This window comes from Daldinia childiae (genome assembly GCF_008694065.1).
Source record: "Daldinia childiae strain JS-1345 chromosome Unknown Scaffold2, whole genome shotgun sequence".
In the NCBI taxonomy this organism is placed as follows: Eukaryota; Fungi; Ascomycota; class Sordariomycetes; order Xylariales; family Hypoxylaceae; genus Daldinia; species Daldinia childiae.
The window spans coordinates 5,726,480-5,746,819 of NW_022984643.1; the positions used below are offsets into that span (position 1 = coordinate 5,726,480).

General features: G+C 43.6%; 3 protein-coding genes across 3 annotated transcripts; 2 read left to right on the forward strand and 1 right to left on the reverse strand.

Moving 5' to 3' along the window:
* Window positions 1-4,917: 4,917 nt before the first annotated feature.
* Window positions 4,918-6,024, reverse strand: GL218_02408 (uncharacterized protein; the record flags this gene model as incomplete). Its single annotated transcript, XM_033578925.1, has 1 exon — window positions 4,918-6,024. The coding sequence occupies one exon, from the start codon at window positions 6,022-6,024 to the stop codon at window positions 4,918-4,920; it is 1,107 nt and encodes a 368-aa protein (XP_033437764.1).
* A 921-nt stretch (window positions 6,025-6,945) lies between these two features.
* Window positions 6,946-8,161, forward strand: GL218_02409 (uncharacterized protein; the record flags this gene model as incomplete). Its single annotated transcript, XM_033578926.1, has 2 exons — window positions 6,946-7,868; window positions 7,924-8,161. 2 exons carry the CDS (start codon window positions 6,946-6,948, stop codon window positions 8,159-8,161), a joined length of 1,161 nt encoding a protein of 386 aa, XP_033437765.1.
* Window positions 8,162-15,937: 7,776 nt separating this feature from the next.
* On the forward strand, window positions 15,938-17,795 carry GL218_02410 (Mannan endo-1,6-alpha-mannosidase DCW1; the record flags this gene model as incomplete). Its single annotated transcript, XM_033578927.1, has 3 exons — window positions 15,938-15,986; window positions 16,049-16,153; window positions 16,207-17,795. The coding sequence occupies 3 exons, from the start codon at window positions 15,938-15,940 to the stop codon at window positions 17,793-17,795; spliced, it is 1,743 nt and encodes a 580-aa protein (XP_033438666.1).
* Window positions 17,796-20,340: the final 2,545 nt, after the last annotated feature.

The following is a 20,340-nucleotide window of genomic DNA, read 5'->3' on the forward strand; positions in this document are numbered from 1 at the left end:
AATGCTCGCACTCCTAACTAGGCTACTTTCATCCGCGTCGTCGCTAATAAAAGACTCCTCCGCTATCGTATCGTTAATGGAAACCGCGCCCGGGCTGTATCCTGGCGAGAAACTCTCGAAGGTTTCCGGTATCGCTGCGCTAGACGCATAAGAAGTACGAGATCGCGTTCTCGGGCTTTCTTCTGGTATCGGTGAAACGTACGAAATAGTTGAATAAAACGACGAAGCTCCTCTCCTTGAAGATGGCGGCGGACCTAGATTTGCACTCCTTCTTGTCGGAGTTAGCGAATCTGCAGCCACCGGTAATGGAAAATCGGGAATCGTTCCGACTGAAGAGTTAGTCGACAGTCTCAATGAATCGCTTTGTGTTGTCTCGGGTGCGGACAGCTCCGATGCTCTAGCATTTTGAGGCGTGTACTGGAAGATAGGCGTGTGCTCCTGAATACGAGAACTGTCTAAAATCGACGGCACTCTGCTAGGACGTGGAGGGCGTTGGGGTGGTTGCGATCTGCCAGGTGGCGGTCGGTATGGCTCTGAATCACTAGGTGACGGTGCTGCGACGGGCCCGGCAAGCGGCCACTGGGCCAGCGGTGTCGGTCCCGATATCGCCATTCCTATCCGCCCTTGTTCATCCCTAAGTTGTAGTCCCGCAGGTACCTGAGGTCGTCTTATGGATGGAGGTTCTGGAAATGCTGCTATATTTCCCCTTGCCCCGCTCGCTTCGGCCAACTCTCTCGCTCTAGCCATCTCCCTTGCTCTTTTAACAGACCCCCCCATAGCCGGTGGTTGGCCATTATATCGCCCATTTTGAGATTGACTCATTTAAACGAACAGTCTGGGCAGCGTAAAACCCAGATCAAATCTCCACATACCACTTTCCAATCCTTCACGGCTTTTGCCGGCTATATGAACCGCATACACAAGTCCCAGCTCCTAACTCTACGAGTTTAAATCGATACAATGCCAGTACCCGATGACCCGCCGGCAGGTGGATCAGAGGAATCAAACGGAAACAAGATCGGAAACTACTGGCCTCGTGTTCGTCCTAATAGCGCGGGAAATGACTTCGACGTAAATAAACCAAAGGTATCGCAAACAGAAATTCGCCCGGCTCGGTAAACGGTCGTGGAACCAAGTCGTCGTCTTCGCTATATCCAGAATAACGGCCGGTAAGCGACTAAGTACGAACCCGATCCCAACCCCGACCAAGACAAATAGTAAGAATAGAAGCTGCTGCGGTACTAGGCAGGCGGAAAATCGCAGTTAAAAAGTAACCCAGTCACTTTAAATCGTCAGGATTGTTAATGTAAGCTAAATTTCGGTCAGTCTCTAAGCTGAAGGTAAAAATGAACATAATTATGATAAGTGTACATCAGGATTCGTAAAACAGTCAGGATGGAAATGGCAATTGAACTTGAGGTTTGACCCTAACTCCAGAGCCAAGGGCATCATAAGATCCAGCCAGATGCCGTTCAAAATCCGGACTCGGCGCGACCAGTTCTACTGGTCGCAGCAACATTAACCGGCGAGGGATATCCAGCCAGGGTAGTTAAAAAAGAATATAGCACCAAGTAGGAGATCACGTACACTTGACGTTTCGACAGGTACTAGCCTTTCCTCTTATCAACCCAAATCGGCCAGGGTTCGTTCGATAATGAGTGACTAGTACCAGACTGGGAGGCAACACCCAAGATTGATAATACTCAAACGAAGGAAAGCCCGTGGGTGTTTCCGATGTCTTCCAACAAGGCCAAGACTCGGACACGATCGGAAGACGAAATATTTGCCGACGAGCTGGGGAATACTGCAAAGAAGCTACCGAAGTCGTCGCACAACGTTGCTCCTGATTAGGTGAGAGTGGGGTGGTAGAGAGATCCAGATGATGTGACCTTCAAGTCTTGGATACCGTTCGCGTTTCAGGACCACGGACGGCACAGGGTTAGGGTGACAGAAAGCCAACCGAAAGCTCAAGGCAAGCTGATCTTACAAATCTGAACAGTAATTAAGTTGTAAGGCGACGGTAAGGTCGATGATTTTGAAAAACGAAAGACGCGCGGGCAAACCAAGTGTCTTCAAGACGGGATGGGATGTCCTGCGGAGAGAACGATATATAAGAAGAAAAAAGAAGAAGAAAACGAGAGTAGAGAATTAGAAATAGTAAAAGAAAGAGTGTCAAACAGACAATTACAATAAGTACGGCGCTGTGAGACCAGACGACACTTGGTCGTGAGTTGTGATATTCGTTGAAGGTGGCTGAACAAAGATTCAAAAGTAGATGGAGTTTCCAGTCAACCAGTCAAGGCAGACAGAAAATGTGATTGAACAAGCAATCCCAAGTTGCACAAGACAGAAAGAAGAAACTCGAAAAGAAAGAACAAACTCCAACGAGAGACAGAAAGAGAGAACAGAACGGAAGTGACTGTCAATCGCGACTCCCCCGTTCTGTCCGTTTAGGTTCGTCTAATCGAGATACCTTGCTTAATGTCCGGGTAGTGCCTGGCATTAGTTCATGTCGTCTATGCAAAATTATGGAGAAAAGGGGGTCGGGCTTGACTGAAAAAGCTTCACGATGGCACCAGAGGCTCCAGAAAAGTCGGTGCATCGCATCTTTAACGAGACTTCGGACCCACGGACAAGCATGGAAACCCCAGTAATAACCGCCGAATCTAAAAACCTCATTCTAAACCCCTACCAACAGCGATTCACATACGAATATTATCCTAGTAGTCGCCTAGGTATTCAAAAGGCAAATAAACAGATGCATAACTCATTTACATAGCGTATATACACGTGGGACCCCCAAATTTAAGGGATTATAAAAATTACTCTTCAACGGCGCTTGTCATGGAAATAGTTGACGTAACATCGGTCAGCGAATTCGACGACGGCTACATTCCTGAAGCGGTTGGCATTTATCCAGAGAGCATAATTCGTAGGAAGATTCAAACGATTAATGGATAGATGACCCCTGAACCCCTGTACGCGAGTCTAAGATCCTTGCTTTCAAGCTAAGATCTCGAACCAATCAGCAAACCACTAGGGGAAGCTTCACCAATCAGAAACACTAGTGTCGTTACTTGCAGACAATTCAACGTCCGTCATCCCGGTCTAAGTCGTTTTGATCGTTCTATTGGGTACGTACTGTAAAGTCCCGCGCGCAACTTTGTCGAGTCGGAATCTCACAAGGCAAAATAGAGCGAGAGAGATTATATATACAATCAACCATTTAAACATAAATAGAAAGACGTCACGAATCTATATAAGAGGGTGGCGCACGTAATACAGTTAAATAAAGAGCGGCTGACCAGTAAGACTCCTACGTACGATATAAGTTTGTCGCACGTAGCTCTCTTTTCGTCTCAAACAAAGTACCTGAACAGACACATTCCGTCGTACGAACCATCCGTCTGGGTTGGCAAGCAAATTATCAACTACATAGACTCGGAACCCCGCAAGAGTATGCAATGGTTAAGCCAAACAAGTGAGTGCATAATGAACGTTGAACCATACCCAGGTGGTCATAGGGGGCCATATGCCAAGTATCATTTCCCTTAACGGGAAAAAATATATAGTGATACAGATCGACCGGAAATTTTAGCCTTTCCCACGTTGTGTGGCGCGATGAGACAGCGCTTTATTGAGTGTTGCCCAAGAATCCTCAGAGTCCCGGTGTAGGTAAATAGGATCTATGTAATAGTAATCTTCTATGCAGTTCGAAAGGTGATGCACCACCTACATATGTAATGTGTATGTATTGGCGATCCAACGCACTGAGAATCCACTTACTGGTAATTCGCCCATTGGCCGATAATCCCTCTTTAGGCGCGCTTGAGTCAACCAGCCATTCTACCATTCAACATGGAAGAAATGCTCTATAATATTCAATTGTGATTAGACATAAACATTCTAATGAAAACCTGTGGCTAACACGACGAAAAAGCATGATGATATGTATAATGATCCTTGTAGAATCCTTTCGGTGAATCTCAGATAATTGGCGGCGGGCTTGCATCATACGTCAGTTCTGCCGTCGTTCCTGCAAACCAGCCATCTTGCAGAGGGGGAGGTCCCGAGACGCTGGAGTGCAAACGATAGGCTTGGAATCGATGCTAGTCTCGGACAGTTTCAGATCGTTGAATCAATTCAATTAGTGGCCCCACTCTTGGCCGAGCATCGAGACACCGAGACGGAACACGCCTAAACTAGAAGGTACTTCGGTACAAGAACTAAACTCAGAGATATTTACCCAGCCTTATGAAAATAAAACTTCGGACACGGCTTGAATATGCGCTTGTCTCAAATTACTCCAGGTAAGGAGCAATCAAAATTAATATAGCAATCAAGTCAGTTTGCTTTTGCTAAATAATTGTGACGGGCCCTAATCAAACTCGTGTTTCCAAGCATTTACTACACTTTCAAATTTATTAAGGAAGCGGCACTTATAGACTTAATTATTTATTATCCCTCGGTGTAAAATATAGCAATGGCATTAAAGGGTATAATTAATATCAATATATAATACTAAGGGCCTTGCTTGCCTTAGAAGCGACAAGCAATCATCTCATAGTAACACGTTAATAAGGAGGGGCTATTCATATTTTCATCTACACTAAAACAATTGATTGACTGTTTGGCTTCAACTAGTTAGTTATAGTTTAGTTCTTCCTAAAGATAATGGCCTCGGTACTTTCGAGGTCTTTAAAAACATTCTGAAGTCATTAAGGTTTAATATCAAAGTAGGGAACATATCCAGTCAGCATAATATATAAATGCAAGTAGCATCAGAATGCCTAAGTTAACACTGGGTACTCGTCGACAGCACACTTTGAGTAGCTGTAGCGAAATACCAAAGAGTATATATAACATGTACATCGTAAATAGTAAACTGAATAGTCGACCTAAGCGCCTATTATGTTACTAAGATTTCTGCTTCTTCTCCTTTTTGGCCGCCCTTTTAGCCTCCTTCTCGGCCCGCGCCGCTTCCCACTCATCCAAATTTTGAATCAGAAGCCAATCGAGAGATTTAGCCCTACCACGTTCTAACCAGCAATCCTTGAGCTTCTTACCCTTCATATGCCTCTTCCAAGCCCGCTTTCTGCTCCTTTTGGCCTGCTTCTCAGCTTTCGCGATCTTATGCTTGACTTCCCACGCAGCCATTCTAGCAAGCACGGTCGTCTGCCCGTTTGGGGGAGGAAGGTTATCAAAGGACAGCTCGCACGCCCACCTGGACATGTACTTAATGCATCTTTCCTGACTGCTTAAATTGAGAGTTTCTTCGGTAAGGGGATCCAATAAGGTCTCTTTCTTGTCGAGGTTAAACATCTTCATTATCCGCTTGGGGCTGATGATCTTCATGTGTAATTTACGAGGATGGAAGTATTTCTCGTTCATGATGCCGAAATACTTCTTGCAGCGCTTATAATTTACGATAGCCATTCCAATACTCGCTGCCAGTTCCAACGCAGCAGCGATTCCATCAGTTCCGTCGTAAGGAATGAACCCAACAGCAAAGGCTGTGACCAGAGCCGCGCGACCGGCTATATGAGGCCTAATGAGGACATTAAGATTGTCGATAAATGCTAATAAATCTTCTGGGATGACAGCGTGGTTTGCCAATTCTAGCGCCCACGCACGTGCAAATGGGATGTGAAGCCCTGGTTCAACACGAGGGATTAAGACTGGCTTTGGTAGTGGCGGTAACTCTGCGTCGTGAGGGATAGGGGGAAAACATGATGTTGCTATATCCAGTATCTGAGTCTCAGTGACTTCTATACGAGGATTGTGTGGTCCGTCAAGGGACTCCTGGGTATTTACCCATTCGGGAGATGCGAATTCTTCATTCTTGGTAACAGCAGTCCTGTATGAAGGTGGGCGTGGTATATTAGTTCCTAATTCCGGGTTTGGGGATTTATCGCCGTCCTTATGAGTGGACGGGTCCGACTTTTCGGCGTTTGACCTCATAGATCGCCGGGTCTTCTTCACCAAAGTAACCACAATATCCCCCAATAGTTCTTTAGATGACATGGTTAAATATGATAAAAACCGACAAGCTAAGAGGGCCGAGTTCTACTCGTGTAATTGATAGTTTAATTATATTTAAAAATAAATCATAGAAAAAGGCTTATATCTTGCATTTGAAGATTAGAGAAGTCTTCTTGGCATTTTGAGCTGAATTGACAGAATAGGTAGGTATTTAATATTAACAACCTCAAACGAACATTAGCCCTTAGCTTGTGTATAGAATGTTTATAAAATATCGCTTAGAAATTAGAAAAGCAGAGACGGTGATACCATTATATAGGGCGATTGAAGATCAATTCTAGTATTCTGTTGATAAATTAACTACGTATTTTAGCGCAAAATCCTGAGTTGAAATGCACCTAAGCTACGTCAAATGACAACTAATAGCGAGGCTGCGTCGTTGGTAGATACGCCGTATCTGCACAAGAATGTATAAGGGTTAGGGGATTGCACCTTTGCATCTTTACCCTTATGGATTCATAGAATGGTGATAGATAGGAAAGTACCCAAGTACTTGGTGGGTATAGAAACGGCAGTCATGTGACCTTACGTAATGGGTATCCGGCACGTTCGGGTTACGCAAGTACATTCTAGAAAGGTAATTGGATAAATAGAAGACAGTGTTTATTCGATACGTTTACTGTCAAATCTGTCCACTACTGCCAAGTGAATACAGCTGGAAAGCCCCTGACTAACAATCGTCACACAGCTGATAAGGTGTGACGCAGCTCGTCATCTAAGTCCGTAGGGTCCGGTTCTCTCAAGTCTTCAACCTTACAAACTGATACAATCAAACACGCCACCAACCAAACCTTTCCTTTCTTCTCTTCATCAAAACAACAACACATTCCTATTTCTTTTCATTTATCCTGCGCTTCTATGAAGCATTAAACCTATTCGTCCGCTGTTATCATAACACCAAAGATGCAGTTGACATCAATCATTACCGCAGCTGGCCTGGCGGCCTTATCAAACGCCTTCCTTCTCCCTCCTGACATCTCCGAATCTGACAAAGACATGATCACTACCCTTCCAGTTCCCCTTCCAGTCCCCATTAGAGTCGATGCTGCTATCGTAGCCGTCGAATCCCAAAACTTGAAGCTCAAGTGTCCCGGCTGTCCTGTCCACATCCCTCACCATGGGAAGGTGAAGATCGTGAACGATATCCCGAGCCATTTGGAGCTGGACTTTGGCATCGTGCCTTCCGACAATGCCGATCGCTTGATGTTGAACGGCTTCGAGCTTTTTCCTAACCCAGACCCCCTTCGAAATACCCTTGCCGCTACCGTTCGTCCCGATGTCTTACATCGACAAATGAAGAAGCGGCCTCATTTTAAGGGCCCCAAGCCTCAGACTCTAGGCTTTGGCATGCAGACTCGACCTGTTGCCAAGAATGAGGAAGATGCGTTAGAGCTCATCGAGATCAATCTTGACATCATCGAAGTTGGCGATGTCTTTGTCGATGGTATTCCAAATATCCAGGTCAATGTTGTCAAGACTCCTACCGGCAAGTTGATGCTTGGCGAAATTAAAACCATCGAATCTGAGACGGCGCAAAGCAATCCTATGGATAAGCAAGAGGAGTGCACCACTCTACTTTGCAAGTGGAAGGCTGTTATTATGCAGAAGCTTGCCGGCCTTCGTTTCCACAAAGGATGTGGTGGTCGCCCTGCTAACGTTAAGGGCCATGACGAAGTCAAGGGTAATGATGAAGGCAAGGTAGAGGAACCTCAAGAACCCAACCATGGTCATCGCCACAAGAACTGGAAATTGTTGTTTAGGAATATCGCTTCCCACATCCTGCTGCCTGTTGCTGTTGGTATCTTTGCTGGTATTACTGCTTGCATGTAAGTTTTCTCTATCAATGATAAATAGTAAGAATGCATACTAATCAAATTACAGTCTCGGCATGATTGCTGGTACAATCGCCGTCTTCATCTGGCGTGCGATTGCCCGCCGTGGCCACTCCCACCGACACCATCGCCACAGCCATCGCCACAAGGCCGCTCATACCGAAGCTGTTGCCAACGAAGAGAAGTCAGGCCTGATGGCTAATCAAGAAGAAATCGATGCTCCACCCGCCTACATCGAGGAGGGTATTATCGTCATTGACGATAAGAAGACTGAGAATGTAGTCTAAGAAAGTGATACCCTGACCGTTTTGACGGCAAATCCTAACTGACTCTTAGCGGATATTAACACTAAGACTTCGAAGCGAGGACTGATGGACAGATTTGTAGCGCCTATCCGGATTGAGGTAGGTGGATATGGCTGGCGTTGAATGATGCTTGTACAAGGACAAGGAAATATTGTACTAGGAAATGGCAAATGGCTGGTATTGGTGGATTATGTATTCTGATTACATTGGTGGAATCTCTCTCCTTTCGTCCTTTTTCCTTTCTTGTTGTATTGTGTACTTCGGCAAGCAGAATACCCACGTTCCTTTCAATTTACATCTGTAGGGAGTATCCGTACTCAATATGGTATCATTATCATAACCTAGAGACTGCCTAACGTCGTAGCAAATTAACAGTGCCTCTTTCCAGTGACGGATAGTAATAAAACAATGTAATAACTCGCAACTTTCCCCCTTACTATGAAATAAAGGGAATCTAATACTAAACCGTATGGTACTGTAGACTAAAGTTATCTGAGAATCTTATACACTTCCCCCTTTCCCACAGTGCCGTATATTTTACAAGTCCCGGTATCGAAATCTTTCAGGGAGATAGGGGAAACATTATTTCAGTGTTCAACCTTCTATCTGTAGTAAAAAAAGTAAAAATGGGATAAGTTTAGTAACGTTTACGGTAGAGTGACAAAATCAGGTACAAATAAGAACAGACACTCGGGTCCCAACACATAGAACCCAAAGTTACTTCCAGCTTAAAATTCCAAGATATACTAAGTGATCAGCTTGATAACTCTGGTAAATAAGTAAAAAACAAACGAAGATAGAGCTTGATGTGATGAGGTTCTTGTATTTTGAGGATGGCTTATAACTAGGTTAAGGTGTTAAGTACCTAATGTTCAACTTTAGCTGTTAGCGGCCATCGAGTCCCCCATATTATGTGTGATGCGAGGCTTTATATATCCATTAACCACCCAACAGCCTTTTCTTTTCTTTTCTTCTCGTCAGCACCCCTTTGTACTGTTCATCGATATAAGGTTCAAAACTCATGTCACATCACACCCTTATATATGGAATTTATCATGCTTATGTGAGTATGACTGTACTTAGTCTTGATTTTCTTTTACTTTTTCTAGACTCAGCTACTATCCAAAGTTCATTACAGTCACTGTTATGAGTCAGACTTATGAGAAACAACAAGAGAGTGAATTAACTAAAAGTGAAAGGCGAAGTTTTTTCCTATTTACTTTCCTCCTATCCTATGCTGTGAAGCTTGAGCTCTACTCCTTACAAACACTGCCTATAGATCATCCCTTACAGCTACAGTCTTCGCATAATGCCTTTTTTGGAAGCTGCTAAAGAACTACACGCTGCCCGCATAGTTGATAAACTTAGGCCAACGGGGTCGGGGTCGGAGCAGGGAGGCAAGTAGCGCACTCGCCGCATTGCCCGTGTAGCACTACCTCCTTTGTACACGAGGGGAGGATGCTGGTCGTGATGGTAGATAGAGAGGGAGCGGTAGGCTCGCCGAAGCTACAGGTCCTAGTTGGTGAGAGACACACAGGGTGGCAGACTCCGACAGGAGGAACCGTGGTTGTAATGGTTGTGACACTGGTGCATACTATGTGACCCGGTAGTGTAGTTGGCTCGGCGGGAGCAGCATTGGCGCTATAAGTAGATGACGTGTGGTTAGTTTTAGGAAACGAGAAGGTAGTGTCGTTGATGTTAGTGTGGAGTGGCTTACCCGTTAAGCAAGGCAGCGCCAGCAAGGGCAATATGGACAATGAACTGCATTATGAGTTGCTTGGGTGGATAGGTATAATTGGATAAGTGGAGTCTGGGGTCAAGGTAATGATGCCGGTAGTTATCCGAAAGCTTGGCTTGCGTTGCTTGTGTTGTATTGCATCTTTTCCTTCTGTTGATGAGGTGCTGGGCTTTATATATTTTCTTGGCAGGTCCCTTTTCAGTCGACGGATACTAATCAGGGTCTATTTTGGAACTACCTAGGGGAATCGAGCCATCGTAATGGGACCGTGGCTTGCTTTTCCCTATGGAACGAATAGCGGTCTAGATGTGATTCCCGCGACATCCCCGGTGGGCTTATGGTGTAAATTACGAAGGATTAGCCCCTGAAAGCCAACGAATTATCGACCTGGGCTTCCTAGATGATATCGAATAGTTTGGTGTGTAACACGACGGATTAGCTGAGATTAGAATCCTTCCCTCATTGTAAGTAAGAAAGAAGGAAGGGAAAAAAAAAAGGCTTAGGCTATTCGTATCAATAATGAACATAGTAATTGCCGGCGTGATATCAGAAATCTGATCGTGACAGAAACGGTTGTCGGCTCAGGAGTACTTAATCGGATATGGGCACGGGCGTCGGTTCCGAGACATAAGACGAGGCGGTTCAGCTCGGATTTACAACCAATCAATTAGGACGCTCTCATAGGCTAAAATATTAAACTAATTCGCGATCACTCAGCCCTATGGCTTGGAGTGTGAAAATCTGAGTGGTCGCGTGGAATTGTATCGATCTACTATCTTGGCACCCGATACAGCCCATCGAGGTTACATGATGCGAGGTTACCGTGCTATATAATATAAGCTGATATCTGGGGTATCACAAGGTAAACAAGTTGGTTGGTGATGAAGTAGTACTTGGCTTCATTCGATGATTTACGGTCTTATCTCGACATGATATCGTGTGAACATCAAAATTGTCTGGCTAGATGACCGATAATACTAACGTAATATCTGATTTATGTTATGACATTTATAGAAAGACCCGTGGTATTCTTGTACAAGAACTCGGAGGAGTGTCTCCGAAATCCAGGAATGAATTAGCGAATAGTTAGTTATATCCCGAGGCCTGCAGTACAGTACCTCCTTTGCTATCTTTCAAGCGGGGATATGTCGGCTCCCCGAGCTGATAATAGCTTAGCGAGTTTACCGGTCTACCGTGGTCCCGCTATTGCTCGACTTAATATAGATATAAGGTATATATAGACAAATAGTCGGTCACTCTTAGAGTTGTACGCGTAATCGCTGCGATGGAATAAGCCTATAGTTATAAGGTTGTCTTTAGTGTAATAAGGCTTTATTTAATAGATTTAAGGGATATTTCTAGCGGTGGGCAAGGAACATTAAGAATTGATCGTAACCTTGCCCGAAGTCAGCCAAAGTCAGTATATAGAATCCGGCATGTTTGTAAGTGTAAATGTTGATGTCGGTTGATATGTAATTGTTTGTTATATTTTATGTAACTAAGACTTTAAGGTTTATACGGTGGACTATTAGTCCAACTGTGCCAAAATCAAGAAAATGGGTGGGAGCTGTCCAAAAAGGGTAATTTAATAAGCAACGCTAGGTGCACAGTATCCCGAAATACCTGAAATATAAGATTTTATTATTTTATTAATTTTATTACCATATAACGGACTTCGTCTTGGACAATATACTTAAATAACTTTATAAATATTACATTTTTAGTTCTATGATTGGTATCATTTTATAGATTGAATTGATGCGAAAATAATGATCCTACTTGCATGCTTATAAGATACGTATTGAATAATTTATCCGTTGTTGAAATATTTACCTTAGATATTTATAAGTGGTGGTCTTGAAGGGTATTACGTGTTAGTCTCTTTACATACATAGCACCTATTTGATATTGATATTATACTCCAGCTTTAAGACATATAAAGATGCAAGCTGGATTATTATTTTCGCATTAATTGAAGCTATAAGATGATTTTAATTATGACTTTTAAAATAGTCTATTTGCGAAGTTATTGCAGTGTATAAGTTGTATCCTGTATATTTACGTATTTGTATATATTTAAGGTTAAAGTAAAGATTAAATTTGATTGGTTACTGTCTCTAGTTCATGAGCTAGTTTGTGGGGAAAGGGAAGGTAGCCCGTAATGTATTTAATAATGCTTATGATTATATAGCCTTTTTAATATATTTACGAATTCAAGGTCGAATTATATAAAACCTGGGTTAAAATTTTTGTCTTTTTGTAATGAATATATTAATACCCTTTCTAAATAATTTGGACTGATATTTGTAACGTTATACTTATATAAAAGGTATGTATAACCTTATAAATTGTGTATATAGTAGAAATAGCCGAATTTATACTGTAATCTTAATGTTACTATTACCTTATTTGATATAGTGCGACTGACTTTTTTGATTTTGGCACAGTTGGTCTAATAGTCCACCGTAGTTTATGTGAGTTTACGTAATCTACCTACGGGCCGATTAAGCTATGATGTCATCTTCCAACTCCTTTCAGACCTACTTGTTCTTCTGAATACATCACTCAACCATCAGCATCCATTGGCTAGGGTATACTTCCATCTTCCCGAGAGCACAACTATCATAATCATTACCCATCACTTCTTTCTCTAGATTTATTTCCATGTCGTCAACATAGTTACTCAGCTCGTCCCGGTAGCCCAGACAGTGCGGTGCGCAGCCTCGCGAGGGTGACCAGTGCCAATCCCACTCAAGGAAGATGAACAACCGTTGTAGACCCCCGTCGCGTAATGCTTTCAATGGCTTTAGAAAAACTTTGTGCACTTTCAATACTAAGATCGGCATCCGGTAACAGTCGTCCAAATAATGATGGAATAGGCTGCGATTATCTACAGCTCGGACGTAGCAATCGGTAGGACCAAACCATAGTCTCATATGTATGATGAGCGTTATGGCATTTAAGTTAGCATGGGCGCGCAGATTGTCTATCGCAAAGTGCCAATCAGCACATATCGGGTCAGTTGGCTTTGGGTAGAAGAAGTCGCCAACGCTAAATGCAGGAAATACGAGCTCGATACTACGCAGATGTGAGAGTATTTCTGGCCGCACGTGCCTAGTGAAGAATCTCGAGACATCCAACCTTTTTGTCAGGTCTTGGGATCCAATATTAGAATAGAAAATGTCCGGATCCGACATGATAATAACGCGGTTGCAAGAATACAGAATCTCGATAGCATATGCGTACATGCTTTGACTAACTAGCATTATGGCTTTTGGCGGAATCCAACATTGGCAACTAGACGAATAGCTACTATGACGGGCGGAGCAAAAATATCCGGTAGCGTCGACGTGGGAAGGATTGCAGGTCCAGAACTGCCACGCATGAGAATAAGATGCTGTTAAGTGGCTTTCATCTGCCTCATTACAGCAATGCGTCCAGGTCCCAAGGCGTATCACGTGGAAGCCAATCTTGGGGCTCCATTGAACCTCGTTACAAGGGGTAACAAGATCAGTATGCTTGAGAATCCTGAGGCGAAGTTCTGGCGGAAGTTTCATGAATTGGAATGGTTTCTTTCGTAAATCGGGATCCACCCCCTTTGCTCGTAATGCTGTTTCCTGGGCTACCGTATATAGCGAACTATCTCTTAACGGATGGAGACGGATCCAACAGTCTGCAAGTATATTTAAATTATTGTTGAGCGGTTGTAGGACAAGTTGTGTCTTCTCGTCGCTACCTGTATCGCAAATGAGGTGTAGCTTTAGAGTCTGTGGTTTGGCATAGGTTAGTATATGATTCGCGGCTGTCTGCCATGTGCTGATACATCTTCGCTTAAGAGTAAGCGGGGATGTGATATTAAGATGCGTGCTCCATGAATCATTAACATATAAGTGAACATATAAGTTCTATAGCTCGGAACATATCCGAGGAGATAATCGGCTCAGGTAGTAGAGGCCATAGTCAACAGCTTCACAGTCTACTATGATGCGATTCTCTGTACATAGGGTGAATTTGACTTCGTCGTGAATAGTCTGGCAGGTCTGAAGGATATTATAGATGAAGTGGTACTCCTCGGACCATATCTTTGGGGGTCTTCGGCAGAGAACAATGTCACCTCCAACTATGAGACCAGCTTCTTCATATACCTGACGTCGTACAGAAAGAGGCAGATGGAGAAAACTCTTGGTGTGTTTACATGAGAGATTGAAATTCTCACAAATCCGTTTCTGACGCATATTGTGACCGATGGGGTTATTCTAACTGGGACTGGCTGTCGGGGGTTTCGCGTTGTGTTGATGGCGTTCATCGATACTAGTGGATTACATAATAAAATTATATTAACTAAAATAGGTTAGGTTAGGTACACTATACGAAAACGAACGAAGTGTCCCAGTCGGCCTTAATTTCGTTAATATAATATTATGTACACGGTCGTACCCGTCTTAATAGCAAGGGTTATTAGGTATGTACATAACATCCCTGGACTTATTAGCCTAAATATTCACGTGAGTCTTCGCTTCTAGAAACATTCTCTGTAGCTTATTGCTAGCGCTAGCATTTTATAGCTATTGCAAGTGTTAAACGCGCAATATTCCCAAAGTCAATTAAACAACAATTTAATGATGCACTGTTCGCATCTGCACTTATACGATAATATACGAAGTACAACATGATATTAATATGTAAATACGGACTCCGTCAGCCATAATGAAGTGCACCTCTCCCCAATGTCAGACGTTTAAGATTTTGGATAGCTCGTACAAGTCGGTTCACCATTCAATTTGATGAATGCTTAATGGGTCCATGTCGAATTGCGAGGCTATCCTAGTCTGGCACTATACTACACGCGGTATGGTATATTCTAGTTTCATAGGATGTCTCGTATAACAAAATAATAGGGTCACGCTACACTAGGAGGTAGTTATGTCTTTTCCTCATTGGAATTTCCCCGCTTCTACATACAATCTTATTATTCCGTACTTCGTACATAGGTGATAGTAAGCTGCAAGAAAGGTCGAAAAGGACCTAGACCGTTGGACTATTCGGCGTTATCATGCCTGACCTCCCTCGGCTGCGGCTACAATGATAGTAATAAAAGGGAACCCAAATGGACAACTACCTGGGGTAGCTCAAATCCTATTACGACATATAACAGTAGTGTTATTACGCTAATGTCGACGGTAGCGGCCGAGACGACAGATCCGAAAAGGCCGGTCTAACAAATTCTCAAATTTCAAATCCTAAAGCCAGTTTTAAAGAAGCTGGACCGGAAACAAATATGTCACTGTAAGAGATAGCCTACATTATGACATTATGTAGTACTTTCACACTTTTAAAAGGCAGGCTCTTAAATTTTTTCATTGTTCTTACCTTAATACTACCTCTCGTGGTAAGAGTAGAAGGATCGAACGATCAAGGACCCCTATCATTGGTGCCGTTGGAGAAATACGCGGGGCATTCCTCGTATTACAGCACTATTACAAGCACTACTGATGTACCTACAATACTCAAATAAGTACCTAGGTACCATGATATTTAGCTGGTATGCGCGCGTGTTTTTAGGAATGCGACTTCCTCAAGTGCAGGGAATGGAATTACACTATTGCACTCTTAGGTACCTTCATACATTAAGTAGATACAGTAGTACTTTCGGATGAGGTCGTTGTCTCTCCTCCATCTATTCTATCGACATCATTCTTTGTCATCACCATTCCTCGTTCCATATTGCTGATGTTGGATTTTTTCGACTCCCACAATTCACAAAACACCACACCACACCACACTTACACAAACACAAATACAATACACCCGGTGTTGCCGTACTACATCGATCCTGTCGGTTGGGAATTGCATTTGCAATGTCATAACCCAGTAAAATCTGACCCTTTTTTAATTCCATGTTCATATTTGTGTTCAACTAGACTTCCCCTATTTGCTCCGTTTTAGTTGGACTTCAACTCGTCGTCATGTGGTTGTGGCACTTGCGGCGGAATGCCGTATTATCGGTAGCCTCGGTCTTAATGGTTACCAACCTCGTCGCTACATATGAACTAGATGTTGAATCACCAGGTATGTGATAAGCTCACTACTTACTCATGTTTACCTAGCTTCTTACGAAACGAAACTTTTAGATTCCATCAAGGATACAGCCAAAAAGATGGCAGAGGACTTGGTATCTTTCTATCACGGTAACGAACCCGGACAAACCCCCGGTCTTCTACCACAACCGTATTACTGTGAGTTTGATGTAGCTCTTTAGGTTCTATTCATTACTAATTCATGGCATCAGGGTGGGAAGGAGGCGCTTTCATGGGCGCGTTAATTGATTATTGGTATTACACTGGGGACACCACTTATAACGACATCGCTCAGCAAGGTCTACTTCATCAGGTCGGCCCGTATAATGACTATATGCCTCCTAACCAGACACTTACCGAGGGTAACGATGACCAAGGATTTTGGGGGATGGCTGTCATGACCGCGGCTGAGTACAAATTCCAGGACCCGCCGTCAGATCAGCCGGGATGGTTAGCACTGGCTCAGGCTGTTTTCAACACTCAAGCTGCTCGATGGGATCCGGAGGACTGTAATGGCGGTTTGCGATGGCAGATCTTTACGTGGAATACCGGCTTTGACTACAAGAATTCTATCTCGCAGGCATGTTTCTTCAACATCGCCGCACGATTAGCGCTCTACACCGGCAACACTACCTATGCCGACTGGGCTGTCAGGACGTGGGATTGGATGGTCAACGTCAAATTCATTGACGATAATTATAGGGTCTACGATGGAGCGCATATCGGTGATAACTGTACTACTATCATACCGTATGAGTTTTCGTACAACGTTGGTGCATTCCTTCTAGGATCAGCCGCCATGGTCGCATATACAAACAATTCGAACCAACAGGGCGATGTTGAGATGTGGCGCGAACGTGTAGATGGTCTATTAAACAGCACAGAGGAGATATTCTTTTTCGGAAACGACACGTCGGATCGAGTTATGATCGAGATTGCTTGCGAGCCAGTTGGTTTATGTGATACGGATCAGCAATCATTTAAGGCATATTTGAGCAGATGGATGGCCGCCACTACAAAATGGGCACCCTGGACTTTCGATCGAATCAAAACTTTGCTACAGAATTCTGCCGTAGCTGCCGCGAAGCAGTGTACCGGTGGTGATAACCACCGAATGTGCGGGTTAAAGTGGGCGAATAACAGCGGTGTCTGGGATGGTTCGACTGGTGTTGGACAACAAATGGCGGCTATGGAAGTGGTGCTGGCCAACATGATACATGATGCTGAGCTACCGGTTACCAATAGCACTGGTGGAACCAGTGTTGGTAATCCTTCGGCGGGTGGCTCCGATAGTGGACGAGTGGATCCTAACGGGCGGTTTTTCTCTGGCCCGGTATCTGGAGGCGATCGAGCTGGTGCGGCCATCTGTACTCTTGTCGTACTCTTGACTCTCCTAGCCGGAGCGATCTTCATGGTTGTAGATGAAACAAAATCAACAACTGATAACTGGACCAACTTTCGCTCGGGTATCTCTACCGCTTCCGGGCCAGCCGCATTGGCAGCTCTAACACCAGGCAAAAAGAAGAAGGCTATGATAGACGAAAAAGGAAAGGGACTTGGGATGGAAAGAAGTTCAAGTACTGAGACAGGCGAGAAAATCCCGACGGCCTATGCAAATGGCAGGCTACAAAAGCGCCCGGAGAGTTTACAGCAGGCACAGCCTATAAGGCCAATATCAACCTCGGGCGTACTATCTTCAACGACAGACACCGTACCAGCGACAACTACGACTAACGAGAACCGTATGTCAACCGCTGGAATCGGCCAGAGAGGGTCGGTACTTAGGAAACAGAGACAGTGAGACAGGACAATTAATTACACATAGGAATACACAAAGGATTTGCATTAGGACTGGCGTTTGCGGATTTAGCATCTACTACGAGGCTTTATGGACATTTCCACGGGGTTTACAGGGAACCATTCGGTCTATGGATAGGCAAGCATTGGGATGGATTTACATGAGCTATAAGATACCATGAACGTCTACACACTACGTTCTTACGTACCTTTCTATATTTACTATCACTCTATGGTAGAAAGACTTTATAAATGTTTAAACTCGATGTTTTGACTTGCTACATTGGATGATACACGCGAATGGTGTATATATTTAGCTTGCCCCCCTTGATTGAGCTAATATTGTGGTAGCTACCTACCTAAGATTAGTAAGTTGATCTAGACAACTAACCTGTATACAAAGTATGTCTTATGCCCAGTAAGCTTTGATGTTGTATAGACAAAGTACATATAACGTGTACATAATTCATATTTACTTATTGATCTATTATACCTGAAGGATAGTTGTCTGCCCAGATCATTCTGCAGACACTGTGATTATTTGATCAAGATATTTCATTAAGGCGCTAACTGTTGAATATTAGCCCCTTAATGGCTTCGACGAATTGTCTCTATAATATCACATTCAAATAACTACCTGGGGTATTATGGGAAATCCGAGCTTGTTAGTTTTATTCAACCAGCTTTATTTCTAGACATTAAATGCCCAAACCTTACATACAAAGAAATCTTATTCACTCAGGGTTTTGTTTTATAACCACTGCTAGTTTTAGCCACGGGATCTTATTTAAAGATAAGCGAATATAAAAGGCCATAGCAGGAGAACAATACTAAAAGAATCTGAATCTGAAAACGTGTCTCACTTAGGTGTTTGCAAAATGAGCATATTTCGTAGGATGTGATATGCTTCGTGCGTATTGTTCGGTTTTAGGAGCCAACCCGGCGTGGGATTAGCTATCCATAATATCGGAAGACTTGCTATCAAAGCCATATCCATATTTATTAATTTGGATCCCGTCTTGCCGAAGAATCCGCCCAGCCATTCCGTGATATACCAACCCCTGCCTAGCCTAGGAACCGAGGGATTGGTGCTAGCAAACTATCCTAAGGGTACAATTGCCAACGATTTCTTCGAGAATGTAGACATGATTGGTCGAGATATCGTTGAGTAGTTCCTATATTCAGAACTGATTATCTAAGAGCAAACTGCATAACATTAGGGAGTAGTTTAAGGATATGCGGTAGTTAATAATCCAGTCTGAAACAAGATACAGTATTTGATGGCTTAAGATAGCCAAATATACGCGCAATGCAGATGCCGAAACAATCATCATGTTACCATCCACACATTAGCACTATGTGTAGGTAGGTATCTATGACACCATGTTTGGCCTGGTTAAAGGGCATTTTGAATATTCGGCTACTTTGAACAAGGCTGTACAGCATACGGGTTCGTTTACAATATTCTCGATTCACCGGTGTCCGGAGCATCCTAATTATCGCGTCAATAAGGTCTCCTTTCTTAGACGCCTTTGTGTTACGTTCACGAGATTCGTCTCGGGGGTCGAGCTAAGCCCCATACCATATTCTATCATGCTAACACAGACTCCATTAGCGCATCGTGCTCAGTGATTGTTTTAGTCTTTGAGACATCTCGATATATACTTATCTCACCGGGAGAGAACCCTCCAGGAAGAAAGATCCGCAGTATAGAATTACCTTCTTTGGGCAATGGGTGAAGGAGGGGATTGAAGGTATTACCTTCTAGATATGTACTCTTGATCTAGAGCGGAAAGAGGAAGCAATCATAAAACGCGACGGGGGCACAGGAGCTGATACACGAGAGGACGAGAGGACGTTTCCCCTTTATACCTTACACAGGTGCAACTGACAGCGTCGAGGCTGATGAAGCCAGGCCATTCCTAGTAACTGCCGGTTATCCACTCCATCTCTGATGGGCCTGTTATATTGTTAGGCTTAGCGGTATTTGGTTGACAAGGGTGTGACAGCCGTTGAGTGCATGCGTTCTCGGACGGGTAGGCACATTGCCGTTGCCGTTGCAAGGAACCGAGGACGTGGTGCGTCACTTGGAAACAGCAATCGATGTGCTCAAAAGACCAAAAGACGATGAGACGTTTAGGTTTTTGAGTCACTAGAGCACGAGGTATTTCCGTTTTAGGTCATTCGTTGAAATAATAGCCAATAATATCAGGGTCTATCTAGAAACAGGACGGTTAGTGATTTGTTCCTTGGTGAGCAGAGAGGAAGTTTAGGACGAATATGGGATCTTACCTGGTTGGAATATGATTGGGATATGATTGGGATATGGTTGGGACGTCCCTTCGAATAAGAGTGTTGTAAAAGTAGACATAAAGGAGTACGTGCATGTGAGCGTCCTACAATATCAACGTTAGGGACGTTAGGGGCGTGGATAAGAAAGAGTACCTCCTATTCACTTTTCTTACCTAGGTAAGTTTAGGTAAGTTTAGGTAGTCTCGTGGTATAAGTTAATACAAATAAAACTAGAAACGGCATCGAAATCACGGAAC